Below are 16,412 nucleotides of genomic sequence, written 5' to 3' on the forward strand. Positions count from 1 at the left end.
ATGACGACGAACAACCCAGAGAGTCGACCAGAGGCGGGGCCAGAAACGCATGACCAGAAACCGGGAGGGCCGCCTGGTCGCGTGACTGTTCCCGCCAACCTGCGATTTGGCGGGGAGAGCGGCCTGTGCCGAGGAGCCGCCAGGACAGAGGGCCAAGGACGACGATGCCGCCGCGATGCCTGGGATGCTGAGGATGATCTACCGACTCGTTTTCGATACGATGCTTTCCGGCAGCGCCGATTGCAATCCCATGGGTCCTGCGAAGACCAAGAGCGCCGCAGGCTCGCTGGCGCTCCTCTGGCTTTGGCTTCTGCTGACCCTTTCCCTGACCAAATCAGCATCAGGCAAGTACTCGCAAGTGCCGATGATGCTGCTGCAATCGATGCTACCGACGAAGGCATAATTCGGCAAGAGTCGCGGTCGCTCATTTCGCTCGCCTTTACCTGTGCCGATGCCCAGGCCAGGCTGTCCTGAACGCCAATCTGAGCAACAGTTTTCCTGCATCGGACAGCCTGCTGCTCATCGCCAGTCAGCCGGTGCCGAACCTGGCAACGATACCGCTCGGCAGCACCTACTATGGTCCGTTGGCTCCACTGGCGATCAACTGGTCGGCCGTTTCTGCAGCCCAGACGACCCTGAACTATCAGAGCAGTAAGTCTGGTCATGGCCCATGAGCACCGAGAGGAGACGCGTGCGATGGGGTCTTCCACAATGCTGAGATGCCAGCGCACCGACTTCCTGGGTCTAACTTGGTTTACGAACTTGGCGGCACGCCATCCGCTCTTGGGGTTTGACAACTGCAGATCTTGCAACATGCACCTGCGACCTGACCGCAGGGGTATGCGACGTCAATTGTTGCTGCGACCCTGACTGCTCCATGGGTGAACAGAACGCAACCTTCTCGGGCTGCCGTAACTCCAATGCCTCTCAGTCTCAAGGCTCCATTGAGTTTTGCTCGTCTTCCTTCTTCAGAATCAACAATGGATATGGAGCCGTTGCCGGAGGAGCGGCAGACTCAGCTGGGGCCCTCTGCGTGGTATTCAGTAACAGTAAGAGCGGCTGTTCGGTTTGAGCCTCGGGTCATTTGATGATCGATTCATGTGATAGCGGCATCAGCTCGGGTCATAGAGGCAAAAGATTGTGACAAGAGCAAACTGCAATGGCCTAATCGAACCTCGGGGACGGGGCTTCATCGCGACGGCTCCACCGCACAGGCCCAATCCAGGGATTCTACTACAACAACCCTGGCACCATCGTGAGCGACGCTGACTTCAATGCCCAGACGGCCTCTCTGGAGTTCCCAATCGCCCTGGAGAGCTACGACATTGACAACTCGTACCTGAACTCGACCCCATACAAGGTAGAGCATAGGATTCGGTCGTCGCATACCTGCATGGCGTGGTCGACGGTTGTGATTGATGTGAGCGCCTACTGGATGATGCCGCATTCATCGCCTTTGTTTGCATCAACATCCAAAATACAGTACGGGGATACTATCCAGGTTTCATTTGCGGCAACGGGGTCGCCAACTGGAGTACTTACTCTGCCCGCGGCAGACTCGTCTGGCGGATGCAACGAATGGAATCGAGTTGGTGAGTGGTTGGCGGACGGGAGCAGCAGAGCGATGGTGGCTGTTGATCGGCATCGCCAAGCTCAAACGATTAGTCTGCTTTTTTTTCGTAAATCGGGTGCACTTTTCTTTGGCTTGTGCTATTCAACTTTAACCCCTCGGACCAACACCGAATATCAACGGACACACGGTGCAAATCAGGCTTCCTGGAACCGTACTCAAGCAAATGTACCCGTTCTGTCAACACACCCTCGGTGGCATGTGCGGCTATGACATTTTTGGATGCAAATTATTACTTGACAGGGTATTCGGTGGTTCCGGTAAGTGTTTTGAAGAGCCAGCGGGAGCCCCGGCGCTGCTCGTAATGGCATATCGTATCAGTTGGGGCTATGTTGGAGGGGGCAAATTCAATGCGTCGATGACCACAACGACGTACTCAACGGGGCGGGTCGAGATGCTTTGCGAAGGAAGAATGGCGGATGCAATCAGATCGGAACGACAGTCTGGTCGCTTGCGCTGTGAGAGGCGACCCACGATGATGGATATGGCATGCTAACAGCATAACCGACAGCAACCCTCGAACTCTAGCCTGGCCGCCCTGACGGTTGGAATCAACAGCATCAGCTGCGTCGATCTTGCGAGCGGGATTCAAAGCAATTGCTCGAGCGCGACGCTGGCACCTCCCAGCTGGAATGCCGCGGCGTCGGTTTGTGTCGGGGCAGTCGTGAAGGTACGAGGATGGTGCCCGCTGGTAGCCATGCGATTTCGCTTGACTTGGTGGCTCGCTTCTGGGCCGTCGTGAGGGAGATGCGTCAGGAGTGCTGTCTATGCATAAGACGCCGAGCCTCAATCAAAGTACTCACTCATCACACGCCTCGTAGACCAACATCAACATCCAGTATGGGTACTACACCCTCAACGTGAGCTCTGTCATCAACAACGTGACCACCTTTAGCAATCAGTCGTTTTCGTTCGTCCAGCGCGTCAGCGCCGATATCGTCATCGCCAACATTACCTTGGCGATTGGAGGGCGGATCGAGCAGAGCTTCTCGACCACATTCAGCTCGGTATGTGGAGCGACATTATACGGATAATCTGTGACATCGCTGGTGGCATCGCTGGTTACCTCACTTCAGCGAAGCTGTCCATTGCTTTGCTTGGAAGCGTCGGGATTCTTGCAAGAGTCCAGGGGAAGGCTGCATGGGGCGACTACATTGCAAATGTTGGGGAACGGGAGCGTGGGTTTGGGAGATGAATTGGCCACAACAGCACCAGCTCTGGTTCTATATGCCGATCAACTCAACTGCTGTTTTGTCGGTGGCCAGGTCAACAACACAGCAAGCGCCATTGGCCGCTCAGGAAGCCCCGGATACCGCTGGGGATCGGAGATCTTGGTTGGGTCCTTGACAACCAATAGCTCATATCCTTTCATGATTGCAGTCAGCGCGCCTTGGCCTCGGTTCAGCCGTTCGTCTGTCATGGTTGTTTGCGTGATGCTCGAGCGTGGGAGGTGGCCATGGGTCTCGCAGCTCTTTCTGGCTGGCTGGCTGGCTGGCTGGCTGTCTGGCTGGCTGGCTCTCGGTGTATCTGCCCACAAGCCATCTGCGGACGACACCCTCGCACACATCGATGCGTACACATGGTCGATTGGTTTGATTTTCTGCATCTGGTATTTGTTGTTCGTCCTTGACTCTCTCCAATGCGCCTCTGTCACGCAGCAGGCCATCGTATACAACCCCAACCCCATTTACGGAATCACCTTGGCTTCCGAGCAATACTATAGCAGCACGCAGGACCTCCAGTGCCCGGACTCACAGAACTACCTGTCTCGGACCCAAGTCACCTTTGGCGACAACGTCGTTGCGGGCTGCACGCTTTACTACAGCTTTGCGGATCTCAACACCACGAGCTCGTGTGCCACGATTCGGTCGCGACTCTTCCAGCTCCAGACGCTGACCGTTGCGGCGATCACCCATGTAGGCAAGTTTGGTAATGCGAGCTATCTGAACGTGAACGACTGGGTGCCGATCCTCAACAATCCGCCAAGCGCCTTGACAGGCAATTCTGTGAGTAGCATGGAATCCGTAGCCGCTCTCGCCCTTGACACATAGCATGTTGGCACTGTGCCGATCACACGACCGGCCCAGCTACCTATGTTCACGCCTATGCAATCATCACCCTGGGTGGGATGGCTTGGTCAACCGCAGCCTGTTGTCGACACACTCCCAGGAACATGCTCGAGCCTTCTGACAGAGCTGGACGTGCAAGTCGTCTACAGCGACGCCGGGTCCAAATACGAGCCCCAGAACACGATCGTTGGGGTGCGGGTACAGTATGTCTCGGGGCGGTTCCAGTATCGCTGTCTCAAGGTCCAGGATTGTCTGAACTTGGGTCAGGTGCAGCCGTTCCGGATCCGCAATACCGTGACATTCGTGCCGCTCTCGAATGCCGAGCCCCTCATGTTCGTGCCTCCTCCACCAAACCTGTTCCCGCCGATCCCGGACGATCTGTTTTATCCATTTCAGCTCGGAGCTGGGCAAAGATCGGGAATGACAGCTGCAGGGCCGTGGTGGATAGGGTCGGTGGCCTTGTTGGTGCTCTATTTTGTGTAGACTGAATACATATGTGCGGATGCGGGGCAAGGCGGCGCCGACAGACCCTGATTGCCAACACGCATGCACCAAATGCTTCTCGGATGCGAGGAAATAGCGATGTGTATGTAGTTTAAGGATCGCATCAAATCGTTACATCATAGAATCAGGCGCCAGTGCGCGACAGGCGGGACGAGAGGAAGAAAGCGAGGGCGACCAGGCCGAGAACGAACGGCCTTGGGCGAAGCTAGTACAGCAGAGAAGGAACAGTCGTATACCGACAGTAAGAGGGTTCAAGAATGAAACATCTGCAGCATCGGCGTGCTGGCAGGCGCTGGATCAAACCCAAGCGCCAACCATGAGAAACGCCGAGCCGAATTCCAGCGTGGATTCGAAGCGCTGGTTGCTTAGGCGGTCATAGAGGGTCGCACCCGAACTCTTTGAGTGCGATCGGCGGGACAATTCGATCCCATGGGGATCATAGGCCCCACACAGGATCGCCGCTGTACCGGTACGAGCCAGCCACAAACATAGGAGTACTGGTCCAAAAAATAGAATGGTCCGGGTGATATCAAGGCGCGCCAATGCTGAGGACACATGCCCTGGAGTGGCTGTCTCGTTATCGGCTCGCTTGCGAGGAGGGCGGTTTTCGAGGGGCTCCGCTAGTATCCTGGGGCGAGCGACGGGTGCTCATTGCCGGAGAGGCCGAATATACACTCGAGGGAGCACGGTTTCGGCGGACGTCGCTGTAGGACCGTGGGTTCGAGGAGCTTGGGAGAGATGGAGTAGGCGCCTGGGGACTCGGGGTGTTGCTCTGGACTTGGACGGGACGCAGGGTGGTTGGGGAAAGCAGTATCGGATCGGAAGGTTCAGAGAGGTCGCCCCGGAGGGCCCCTGTACGCTGTGAGCTTGGCTGCCCATATCGGACCGTGGTGCTGGACTTTACTGAGGCTGAGGACGAGGCAGGGGCCGGCCCCGAAGTCGGGGTCCGATAAGGGACGGCCGGGGCCATGTCGGCGACGGGGTATTCGAGGCGAGTGGACTCGCGGTTGGCAGAGCTGCTGGATCGATAGCGCTTGAGGGGAATCACATCATCGCTGCCCTTGCGGAAGTAGATGAATCCGGCGATGCCTAGGGCCACCGCGACGCAGGAAGCGAAGATGATGGCGATCATCGTTCCAGAGAGGCCGCCACCCGAGGGCACACTGGCGGGGCTACCGATGCTGCTCTGGGGATCGGGAGTCGGCGACGGAGGCTTGTACGTGTACTGGAAGTCGTCGGTGTTGACGCATGTCTTGTCCTGGCAGAACTGCAGGTAAATTGGGCCAGCGGTGAGCTGGGTATCCGGTAGGCTGTTGTATTGAAACGACCGAACGCCGGGCGAGAGGGTGTTGCCGGTGACATAGCTTGAGCCGCCGCCGCGGGCCTTTGAAGAGGAGAGGATGCATGTGAGTCGGAGCAGCGGAGGAGTGGCAGACGCAGATGGGTGATGGAGGGAGCGGAGGGCCCTCGGAAAGACAACTTACATATGCCCTGATGTCGAACCAGTTGGTGTTGTTGAAAGGGCCATCGGAAGTGACGTTGATGGTGACGGTGTTGTTGGTGGTGCTCCAGACGCTGCTGGCATTGGGAGACTGGAATGCGAGAGGTATGAGAGTCGCTGTTAGATAAAGGACAGGCAGACACGCAGACCCGACTGGATGACTGGATATCTGGGCTGGCGAGTGCACACGATGCGGGTCCACACGATGCGGGTGCAATCCATCGATGCATCAATCGATGTGCTGGCCGAGCCGAGCCGAGCCGAGCCGGTTGACACACGGTTGGCGACTCACAATGAACGAGACGCCGAGGGCATGGACGCCGGAACCGAGGAGCAGCGGCAGAAGTGCCTGGGAGAGCGAGCGGTGCAGCATCGTCCTGGACAGGGGAGAGGGACCGAGGATGGATCGAGGGGAAGATCGAGGGAGAGATCGAAGGAGGGATCGAGGGAGGGATCGAGGCGAAATGCAGGGACGAGGAAGACCGAGGCGAAGCAGCGGATGGAGCAATGGACAGAGCAATGGACAGAGCAATGGACGGGGCAATGGACGAACAAAACGCGACACGGACAAGGCCGACGTTTCGGAAGTGTTGCGGCACAAGGGCGCTGTTTTTGTCTGTTCTGTTGCGCGGTGGGGATCTGTACCACATTGGGTGGCGTGACGTGGCACAGACGCGCGGCCACTGTGTGGCGGTGGCGGCGCGGCAACATGCCTGTGCGACCTGGATCCAGCCGTGGATCCGCACTCGATCCGCTCCCACGTGTCCCGCTCGACCCGCACTCGACCCGCACTCGACCCGCACTCGGCCCGCACTCGAGCCGGCTCCCTTGGCCCTGGCGCTTTCTGGCCTGGGCTGTTCCCCCCTTTTGCCCCACATCGCCATCGCCCTTCGCCGTTGCATCGTCACCGCCTTCGTCACCGGATCGCTATCGCCTTCTCTCGCCCATCCACAGCCGCAGCCATGTCCAGCAAGAAAACAGACATCGACGTCGAAGACGACGACCAGGCTTTCCAGGAAGACGCCGGGCTGGAGCAAGGATACGCCGAAGTCGAGCAGCTGGTCAATGCCCGCGCCCATCACGTCCAGGGCCTTTTGTCGAGGTGAGCGCCGGCCCGGCTTTGCACAGCCAGCCCTGTTCTGTCTGGCTGGATCATCATGGCTTGCATATCTCTGCAGCCCGGATTACTAGTTCTTGGAATGGTCTTGTCGCCTGGCCCCGAGCGGAGCTCTCTGGCAATCAGGCGCCGCTAGCTCGGCTGCACCCTCCGGAAGCCCTCCCAGTCGTGGCCGCAGCCAAGATTGTTCATCTCCGCAGAGCCTGCATCCTATAATACCATCAACGCGCTGTCGATATCGACCCATTGCCACCTGTCGAGTGTGACTTCAAATGTGCATCTCTGCCTCTCGCCAACGCCAACACCAACGCCTTCGCGCTTTGTGATGTCTACAGATCCGATTTCCTCGGCGCCATCCGAGCTTCGCTTGATAGCCCTCCTACTGGCCGCGCTCCGGCAGAGCTCAAGGTGCGTTGTGCAAGGCTCGACACTCATGAAGGCGCCTGCAGCGGCCGATCATGCATGAAACGGTCTCTATTGGTCGTTGGCCCCCAAGCCGCAGCGCCGCTCTCTGCCCTTCTCCCTGATCTCACCAACCGCGCTCTCGCTCTCGGCATTCCAGGATTTGAACACAAAAACAGTCATGGCGGCTCTCTCAACTCTCCGGCCCAACGACATTCCCGAAGTCATCAAGTCCCTGAGCCCTGCCGAAGTTGACTCCCTGGTGAAGTACATCTACAAGGGCATGGCCTCGCCCGAGCAGTACAACTCTGGTCTGCTCCTGGCTTGGCACGAGCAGGTGAGTGGTCGCTGGCGACTTTGCTGCCGCTTTCCTCGATCGTTCGACGAGTCTGAGGCCTGACGTTGCGCTAGAGATGACATGCGATGTGTGGATTCCTCTGCGTCTCATGTGCTTGCTGTGCACCACCAAACTCACCTTGGCTCTGCATCGACAGGCGGTCAAGACCGCGGGACTGGGATCGATCGTGCGCGTGCTGACGGATCGCCGCACTGTATAGAGGCGCACTTTCTGTTCCCGACTTGGATGGCGGGATGCGCATGTACATTTCAGTGCTATGCTTGGCAGGTCCCGCCCAACACGAACTCGCATATCCACGCTGCTGGCAATGAACATGGGCAATGTCGCCGATACCCAGCACGCGCAAGCGCTGTCCCCTACACATTGGCGAGCATCCGCCCGAATCCCAATGCGGAGACGGTTCGCATGAGATCGGCCATGCTGATTGAGCATCTCGAGTCCAGCACGTACTATCGCCGCATATCCCGGCGACTCATGTGCCGCAATTGAGTGACAGACTCTCGGTTTGCGAGCATTGTTGGAGCATTCGAGCATTGTCCACTTGTCTTTAGTCTTGGATTCCATGCTGTGATGCCCCCTCTTGGTTGCTGATTTTGATACCCGTGATTGGCCGACATATGTCTTGAACTGTGCGCCTATCCATAGCGGAACCATTGTCTCGGAGTCGCCTCAGGTCGGCGTGCATGTGCGTGAAAGATAATGAGGCCGTTCTCGTGCTCGAAAAAACAATCGGATAGAGCCCGGCCGGGATTCGGCATCGGCACAGAGCGTCTTCGGGCTCTTGAACTCCAGAGCCTCTGTCCATTCATTCCGGCGGATCCAATCGCTTTGTTCAAGGCAGACCAGGCGCTCCTTCACGACGAGATATCTTTCGTAAATGCCCTCCTTTCCTCGATGGTAGCTCGTCGCGAACACAGAAGCAAGCACCGCACCGTATCTGTCCTGCCATCTGATTTCTCTCCCACTATCGCAAACCGTTGCGTCTCGCAAGTCACCGCCAGTATTCATGGGTGTCCCATCCCCACCCACGCAATGGGCTCTATCGCTCGGCATCAGCTTCATGATCCTTGGTCTTTGCCTCACCGCCGCCAGCCAGATGCTTGCTTTCAAGCTGCATCGACGATTCATTTTCAAAATCGTGTGGTTTGACGTTGGCATGCTCATCATTGCCGGGATCTTGGTGATAATCACGATATCGGGGCTTCTAAACTCAAACGACATGAGCCAGTACGAATATGTGATTGCGGTTTATGCTGGCCTGGAGAACATATCCATATTTCTGGGAATCATTGGTAAGTTTCGCGCGGATGGGGGCGACCGGGGCGGGCACAGCTGGAAAGTCTCAGGTGCTACTCGATATTGTGCTTGATGAAGTCGATAAATATGCTGAGGACGCCTTCAGAGGAGCCATGTGCATAACTCCATATCGATTCCTTCATCGGATGTTTGGATTGCACATGCCTTGATGTCGTTCCTGGCAAATTGCGGCCCTCACCAACCCGATCACTTGGAGCTGACTTGACCCCATATGCACCAAAACCTTGCTTCGATCGAACGACAGAATCGACGGACCGGTAGGTGTGATGCTGCATGTCGATCTTGTCGGGAACTACGAACTGCAGCGCCGGCAAGGAAACGCGGACATCGATTGAGGGATGGACAATGCCCCGGGGACTGACTTGGCGTTATTTTGGTCAGGTTTTGCGCCTTCGTTCAGAGCAGCAGGAATCGCATGATCATCAAGACGGTTGTGTGGGCGATCTTTGCCCTCTCGATGCTCTTCATCATTGGGTCTGGATTCATAGGCATCCTGATCATCTATCCAGGATTCTTTGCCTTTGCAGCAACGTCATACTATGCCAACGTCTTGAATCCATTTCTGACGTTCTACTGTGAGTTCGCGATGGATCGTGCGCCACAGTCGGCCTCGCTGCCCTTCCGGTTCCGGACTTGATTCTCGCAGAAACTAAGCCGGACCCATCGCCACGCAGATAATGCCTATCTTGTGACAACGTCGTTCATGGACTTTCATTTTCTGTACAAGCTCGTCCAGGCCATGGGCCTCCAGCTCGACAAGATGCCCGACAGCAAGGAAAAGTACATTGTCCACAACCACGTCCTCTGGGTCTTGATGTGCCTGGTCGCCAGCATCGTCGCCTTTTGCGTCAACATTGCCGCAGCCGCCACAAACACCTATACGTTCAGCAACCACCTCAACTGCCTTGCGCATTCCTATCGTCTTTGCGTCTTTGTTGACTTTGGTATTCAGATCCACGAGCTCTTGGGCAGCGAGTATGTCAAAAGTGCCAGTGCCAACCTGGATGTTGACAAAATCGCCTCGACCATCCCTAACCCAACCACAACGAACGTCACCAAGACTCGGGCGGCAACGGAGTATCCGAGCGTGATATGAGAGTCGGGCGCTCTGGTGGACGCCTTGCCAAGGCTCAACATTTGGCGGGCAGGGTGGATATCTGCGGAATGAATATAGGGGCTCTATGACGACCACAACGGAGGATGTTCTCGTCAATCGAGGGTCATCGAGAGTGGCGATGCTGAACCGAATCGCAGCCCCGAACCAGCCCATCACATGGTTGTGGCACGCGCTGTGGCTTGGGAATGGCTTCGCTGGCTTTGCCTCTTGCCCCATATCTTCTCGCCATTCGCCTCACCGCCCCCCTCTTCCCCATCACCAGTCGCCTGTTCTCCCATCTCCTGCAGTATGGCCAACAACCCCGTCGATCAGTCCGCCTCGGGTGCTGCTCTTGAGCAGCACGGTGTCGGCTTGCGTCCTGCACCAGACATCTTCACCATTGTGTGTTCCAACGACAGCTTCCAACTGGCCCTCGACCACACCACAACCAAGACCATGCTCCGAGTGTGCAAGCAGGTCCAGCCACTCCTGAGCTCCAAAGTAGCTGGCTTCCACGACTGGTGCCAGAAGGCAGGACTGTGCCGTCCGGACGGCCAGTTGATGATCCGCCTCACCATCAGCGACCAGATTGCCCTCTCGCTGCACAGCAAGGGCCAAGACACAGCCGGTATATCATGGGTTGTAGCTCTGGCCGACCAAGGCCATGCCGCTGCCTCGTATCTCCTGGCCTGGGTTCTCCTTCTCGCGTCCATCGTCAAGCTGCCTTTGCCCGAGGTCGACTTCATTTCCAGACAGAAAGAATGCGCCCGCCATTTGGAAACGGCCGCCAACGCCGGCCATTCCATGGCACAACTCCAGTTGGCCGACTGCTATTATAATGGCATCGGGGTCGACCGAGACCGTGCCAAAGCCTTTGAAAGCTACCGCAAGCTCGCAAACGACGGGATCCACCGGGCCCAAGTTGCCGTTGGTCGATACTATGCAGATGGCGAAGGTATCGATCAAGACTTCAACACAGCCATCGAGTGGTATTCCAAGGCTGCCGCCCAAGGAAGCGAAGATGGCCGGCTTCATGTCGTGTTCCTCCAAGGATGGTTCTCGCTCATCGGCCATGATGGTGTCGAACAGAACGATGTCGATGCCTTCAACCGCTGGCTGGAGGTCAGCAGCAAGTCCACTGACTCAGCTATCAGGTCCATTGCCACGCACATGGTCGGATGGATGCACTACCTTGGCAGGGGTACCGTGCGAGACGAACAGAAGGGCGTCAAAATGATCCGAGACAGCAAGTCGATTGAGTTCCTTCTCGGAGAAGGGGACGGCCTGACCGGCGGAGGTGACGGAGCGTTTATGTCGTTGGCCACCTCGGACTCGGCCATATCACGCAAGTTCTTTGGGCTGTGCCGACTGGGGTCCGACCACGACTGGTTGTGCCAGCATCTGATGGCGCTGTGCCTGGTGCATGGATTTGGAACGACGAAGGACCAGGAAAAGGCCGTGGCCATCTTTGAGCAGCTCGCCAACGACGGCCGCAGCAGCAGCCAGTACTGGGTCGGCAAATGCTGGTGGGAGGGCTGGGGAGTGTCGGGAAGCTACTCGACGGCGTTTGAGTGGTTCAGCAAGTCGGCCGAGCAGGGCAGCTCGTACGGACAGTTCATGGCTGGTGTGTGCTACAAGATAGGACTCGGTGTCGATAAGGACAATGCTCGTGCTTTTGAGTGGCTCCGCGAGTCGGCCGAGCAGGGCAATCGATACGGACAATACTACCTCGGCAGCTGCTACAACAACGGCATCGGCATCGACAAGGACACTGACACGGCCGTGTTCTGGTATCGCAAGTCCGCAGACCAAAGCCACTACCTCGCTGTCAACGAGCTCAAGTCATTCGGCTTGTGGTCCTGGGCCTCGAGCAGGCAATCAGAAGCGCCTTGAAGCTGCGACAAACCCCGCGGAACAGCAAATGTATCGATGAAGCGACAAGGGTCGAGGAGTGCTGCGTGTTATCCAATCTGTCCATGGCACCCATCACATTCCAATGGATCCGAATACATCTGAATACATCTGAATACATCTGAATACATCTGAATACATCTGAGTACATCTGAATATATCCAGCATATCCCAGTGTGAATGACTGCGCTGTCCCACAACAATCCAGGACAACTTTTTACCCTGTTGGCGTGAGGGTGCATTGCTGCTGATCAAGTCTTTCAATCTTCCGAGTCCGGTCTGTATCGATAGCTCAATCGCGCCGGCTTCTCCGGTTGGCCCCCTTCCCACCCGGCATGCGCCAACGACTTTGCCATCCTGGATTGATCCATTGATTGCTTCAAGGCATCCGCCTAGCTTTGCCTCGTGCAACCCGTCCACCGCCGTCTCAGTCGTCGCCGTGGCTGCCTCTCATTCGCCCATTCACCCAACAACTCCAGGGCCGTTGTGCGATGGACCAACGCCCTGTGATCGGCTCGGTTGGTTTTTGTTTGTGGCGGCGCTGGGGCTGAGCGGCCCACTTACTGGATGCTTGCTTTGGCTGCTTGCTTTGGATGCATCGTCCGTTGGGTGGCCGGGCTATCTGTCCCCCCCCCCGCTTTGCCATTTTTCCGAGCTGCTCCTATGGTTTCGTTTCGACTTGGGCGGCGGCTCGGTTCCGGCATGCCCACACAACGACACCTCCAACAGCGCTCCATCGCAACATCCACGCGATTCCCCCGAGGTGATGTTTGCGCATGGCCTCCTTGCGGCAGAGCTTTTCCGTCAACCCATCCATCAATCCGTCAACCCATCCATCAATCTACCGATTCGCACCAGACAGCACCGCCCCCAGCAGAATCAGTCTGTGTCCGCCCGGCACCGGCTCCCGCCATCGCTTTCGCTGCACCCGTTCTTGTTGTCATGAACATGGCGCCACAAGCCGGCCCTGGAACGGCTATATATGTCCCTCGGCTGTTCCCACCCATTCGCTCTCACCTCCAGCCCAGCTCCGCGACAGCAGCCCGACGGCCATCTTGGCAGCGAGTTCGTCTTCTTACTCTTTCACCTCATCCATCGTGCTCGTTTTGTCGGACCTTTCCCTGTCCGCTTGATCCCGGCCCATCTCGAGTCCACTGCCTCTACTTCCTCTACTGCCTCTACTGCCTCTACTGCAATGGAAGCCGCGACTCCAGCCCACCCCGACAAGCTCGTTCACTCCGAGTCGGCCGACACCACTGTCGAGCTCGACAACCAGAACGACTATATCGACCGGGACGAGGATATTTCCAGCTACTCCTTGGAGGAGCGCCATCTCTTTCTGAAGCTGACCCGATATCTTGTCCCGTGGATGTTCGTCATGTACTTTTTCTGCTACATTGATCGCGCAAATCTGTGTAAGTGCTGCTGGTTCTCGCGGCAGGACGATTGGTGGATGGGAGGATTAGCTTTGCTTGATCGCTGTCGTTGCCAGAAGCGGATCGCGCAGCTTTCGGCAGCGATCAAATCCGCTGCTTGCTGGCGGATCGTGCTCTGATCATGGTCTCCCCATCTCCTCCTCGGCATAGCGAGCGCGCTGGTAATGAACAAGGAGACCGGTCACTCCCTCAAACAGATGGTCCTCTCCGACCAGGATGTCTCGATCGGTCTCGGACTCTTTTACCTGGGTATGTTATCCCGCATCTGTGAGCATGGGGGCATATGGTCTGAGGAAACAGGCCGGGTGCTGTCATGATGACGGCGGCCGAGGTTTCGATTGGCATACCGGCTGTCCGAAGCCGCTGGCGGGTGCTGGGGTGATCTTTCTCTGTGGCTCACTCTCCCACCGCACATCCAACCAACCGCACATCCAACCGCACACAGGCTACGTCATCTTTGAGATCCCCTCGAACTGGGTCCTCACCAAGGTCCGCCCCAGTCTCTGGTTCGCGCGGATCATGGTCAGCTGGGGCATTGTCCTTGGCTGCTTTGCCCTGATCTCCAAGAGTTGGCACTTTTTCCTCCTGCGGTTTCTGCTTGGGGCCACTGAAGCTGGGTAGGTGTACCTGCAGCGACGCAATGCGATGGCCGCCAATGCCTCTGCTGCATCGTGGCGACTGCATCCGAGTCTAACTGCTGGCCCTCGCAGTCTCTTCCCTGGCATGTCATACTACATGACCCTCTGGTTCAAGCGGCGCGAGACGTCCACCGCCTATTCGGGCTGGTACATTGGCCTCCCGCTCGCCGGAATGGTCTCGGGCATCCTGGGCGCCGTGATCGGCAATATGGATGGGATCGGCAATCTGCGCGGATGGCAGTGGAACTTTCTTCTGCCGGCTATCCCGACCATTCTCATCGGCATTGCTGCGTACTTTATCTTGGTGAGTTTTCGCAGTCGCTAGCTTGTTGCGATATATCGAGCGAGCAGCCTAGACTTGATAGGTGGCCTGTTCGTTATCAAGCACATCGACTACTGTCTTTGGTTTGGCATTCACTGGCGGGTGGGTGCTGTTTGACGGCAGCCTCGGAGAAGGTCGCATGGACCGCTCGGAACGATGCAGACCCACACTCGGATCTTGTTTGGCTGACGCTTCGCTCTCGTTTACCAGCCCGACGAGCCCAGTCCAACATCAAGCAGCCTGCGCTACCGATTTTTGTCGACGGAGGAGCACAAGATGGCCGAGTCCCGGATGGCTACCCGCAAGGCCCAGCTGCTGTCGGCGACCCACAATGCGCACAGTCTCAGGACGCTGTGGAGATCGATCTCGGATTGGAAGGTGAGCCCTCAGCTCGATTCCTGACAGATCTGTTGCCAGTCTCGCCGGGCCAGCATGGCAAGGAACATGATTGTCTGATATGTCGATGGTGGTTCACTCGGCAGGTGATTTTCTTTGCGATTGTCTATCTCCCTGGGCTCGTCGCATCGACAAGCCTGGCGTACTACCTGCCTCTGTTTGTCAGCGGCCTCGGCTTCAGCTCTGTGTTAAGCCAGATCATGGCAGCGGCCGGCTGGATCTACGCTGCCATCCACATGGTCATCGCCGGTCGCATATCCGACAAGTTTGGTAGCCGCAGTCTACCCCTGGTCGTGAACATGATCCTGGCCAGCATTGGCTTTCTCGGAATGGGGCTTGGCGGCAATCTGTGGGTTCTGCGCTATGTGGCAGCATTCCTGGCCCTTGGCGGCACCAAGAGCGTCACGGCGATCTGCATGCCGGTAAGCACCGACATCTTGATGTGCACGTCAAAAGGCCGATGGCCGCTGTCTTGAGAGACGTTGCAAACCTGCTCTCAGCAGGTTCCGACCGAGTGGCCTCGACTGACTCTCTCCATGTTCCTCCCATGTTCTCTCGCGACTCAGTGGACAAGCAACAATTTTGTCGCCCAGTTCGCTCCCGGTGCGATCGCAGCAGTCACCACGCTGGGCAACATCGGCAACATCGTGACGAGCTTTACGATCTTTTCGGCCTGGGCAGCCGATGCACAGAGGAACTATGAGTATTCGTGTGTGGTCGTCGCAGGGCTGATGTGGCTCTCTATCCTATCGACGGTATTCTTGCGTGTGTTCTTTATCCGCGAGAACGGCAAGCCCAAGGGAGCCAAGACAGCCGAAGCGGTCGAGCGATACATTATATGATTTGAATCAGAGCAGCGCAAGGGAGGGATCAGAGCCCAGAATGAGTCAGCGAGAGTTGCTTGGCAATAGTGCCGCCCATGGATGTAATGGATATGGATTGGAAGCATAATACAGCTTGTTGTGCACAAGCCCGTGTGCCCAAGATGTGGTCCTCCTAAGGTGGTCCTCCTGATCCCGTCTTGCTAATGCCGTCCTCAAGACGCAGTCTCCACGATGGCATCTCCAGAGACACCGCTATCACGGCTCCAACACAAGCGATCTGTTCAGGATCCGGGGAAAGGTCCTCTTGTCGATCCAGTCGCCGGCCAGGACTCGTTCCAAGGAGGATCTGTCTGCTCTTTCAGCGTTGCGGCGGACAACCAGCACTGAGCAGCGGACAGGCCGAGCGGCGTGCCGGAGCATCGAGCTGCGATGGCAGGATCCAAGCTGGGCCCTTGTCTGGCGATAATCGCCGCCGTTGCTGAGCGGGCGGCGCTGGACGGAGGGAAGAGCAGAGGAAAAAGCCAAGGGTGCGGAGACAGCCCAGTTCTGGTGTGCGTTGTTGCCGCGGAAGAGAGTAAGCTTATCCACGACCTCAGCCCGAATCTGCCGCCCAAGAGGCGGTTCGCAAGACACCTCCGAAACCGCCGCTCCATATCTCCGCCGTTGATGCCGCCGTTGATGCCGCCGCTGATGCCGCTGCCGCTTGGATAATACCGCCAAATCGACTCCAATACGACTGTCAGGCTTCTTTAATGAAGCGATGCCACGGCAGTTATAAGTTATGTTATCGTTATTCCGTAGCGACTAAATGCCTCTTATTCAGCCCTCACAGCTCTCGCTGCTCGGATCCCCCGTCTCCGATACCACCGCAGCGCACATCTTGTCTCTTGC

At 57.3% G+C, this 16,412-nt stretch overlaps 5 protein-coding genes across 5 annotated transcripts; 4 read left to right on the plus strand and 1 right to left on the minus strand.

Annotated features, from left to right (window-relative positions):
- Positions 1-175: 175 nt before the first annotated feature.
- BJ171DRAFT_599138 (uncharacterized protein) lies at positions 176-4,182 on the plus strand (the record flags this gene model as incomplete). The annotated part of the gene is made up of 10 exons (XM_053114901.1): positions 176-254; positions 460-651; positions 837-1,049; positions 1,215-1,360; positions 1,874-1,890; positions 2,159-2,300; positions 2,452-2,637; positions 2,896-2,990; positions 3,285-3,636; positions 3,778-4,182. 10 exons carry the CDS (start codon positions 176-178, stop codon positions 4,180-4,182), a joined length of 1,827 nt encoding a protein of 608 aa, XP_052966819.1.
- Positions 4,183-4,543: 361 nt separating this feature from the next.
- On the minus strand, positions 4,544-6,201 carry BJ171DRAFT_100543 (uncharacterized protein). The gene is made up of 3 exons (XM_053105387.1): positions 5,997-6,201; positions 5,688-5,795; positions 4,544-5,587 (listed from the first exon to the last, which is right to left on the minus strand). Exons 1-3 carry the CDS (start codon positions 6,075-6,077, stop codon positions 4,781-4,783), a joined length of 996 nt encoding a protein of 331 aa, XP_052966820.1. The 5' UTR covers positions 6,078-6,201; the 3' UTR covers positions 4,544-4,780.
- A 378-nt stretch (positions 6,202-6,579) lies between these two features.
- Positions 6,580-7,943, plus strand: BJ171DRAFT_505252 (actin-related protein 2/3 complex subunit 5). Its single transcript, XM_053111019.1, has 4 exons — positions 6,580-6,806; positions 7,157-7,229; positions 7,384-7,560; positions 7,718-7,943. The coding sequence occupies exons 1-4, from the start codon at positions 6,667-6,669 to the stop codon at positions 7,778-7,780; spliced, it is 453 nt and encodes a 150-aa protein (XP_052966821.1). The 5' UTR covers positions 6,580-6,666; the 3' UTR covers positions 7,781-7,943.
- A 2,317-nt stretch (positions 7,944-10,260) lies between these two features.
- BJ171DRAFT_442394 (uncharacterized protein) lies at positions 10,261-12,050 on the plus strand. The gene is made up of 2 exons (XM_053108093.1): positions 10,261-11,029; positions 11,393-12,050. Exons 1-2 carry the CDS (start codon positions 10,304-10,306, stop codon positions 11,885-11,887), a joined length of 1,221 nt encoding a protein of 406 aa, XP_052966822.1. The 5' UTR covers positions 10,261-10,303; the 3' UTR covers positions 11,888-12,050.
- Positions 12,051-13,100: 1,050 nt separating this feature from the next.
- On the plus strand, positions 13,101-15,539 carry BJ171DRAFT_581877 (major facilitator superfamily domain-containing protein; the record flags this gene model as incomplete). The annotated part of the gene is made up of 7 exons (XM_053114129.1): positions 13,101-13,320; positions 13,492-13,590; positions 13,787-13,958; positions 14,052-14,283; positions 14,512-14,679; positions 14,784-15,119; positions 15,264-15,539. 7 exons carry the CDS (start codon positions 13,101-13,103, stop codon positions 15,537-15,539), a joined length of 1,503 nt encoding a protein of 500 aa, XP_052966823.1.
- Between the last annotated feature and the right edge of the window lie 873 nt (positions 15,540-16,412).

The sequence above is a fragment of the Polychytrium aggregatum genome, assembly GCF_025602895.1.
Source record: "Polychytrium aggregatum strain JEL109 chromosome Unknown BJ171scaffold_18, whole genome shotgun sequence".
Classification (NCBI taxonomy): domain Eukaryota; kingdom Fungi; phylum Chytridiomycota; class Chytridiomycetes; order Polychytriales; genus Polychytrium; species Polychytrium aggregatum.

Bases quoted from the DNA above. Each gene is read 5' to 3' on its own strand.
- BJ171DRAFT_100543 (XM_053105387.1), bottom strand. From the start codon at position 6,077: ATGCTGCACCGCTCGCTCTCCCAGGCACTTCTGCCGCTGCTCCTCGGT. The intron at 5,796-5,996 runs GTGAGTCGCCAA...CTCGCATTCCAG, and splicing joins CCCTCGGCGTCTCGTTCATT to TCTCCCAATGCCAGCAGCGT. The intron at 5,588-5,687 runs GTAAGTTGTCTT...TCCTCTTCAAAG, and splicing joins GGTTCGACATCAGGGCATAT to GCCCGCGGCGGCGGCTCAAG.
- BJ171DRAFT_505252 (XM_053111019.1), top strand. From the start codon at position 6,667: ATGTCCAGCAAGAAAACAGACATCGACGTCGAAGACGACGACCAGGCT. The intron at 6,807-7,156 runs GTGAGCGCCGGC...TGATGTCTACAG, and splicing joins GTCCAGGGCCTTTTGTCGAG to ATCCGATTTCCTCGGCGCCA. The intron at 7,561-7,717 runs GTGAGTGGTCGC...CTGCATCGACAG, and splicing joins TCCTGGCTTGGCACGAGCAG to GCGGTCAAGACCGCGGGACT.
- BJ171DRAFT_442394 (XM_053108093.1), top strand. From the start codon at position 10,304: ATGGCCAACAACCCCGTCGATCAGTCCGCCTCGGGTGCTGCTCTTGAG. The intron at 11,030-11,392 runs GTCGTGTTCCTC...TGGTTGTGCCAG, and splicing joins GCGAAGATGGCCGGCTTCAT to CATCTGATGGCGCTGTGCCT.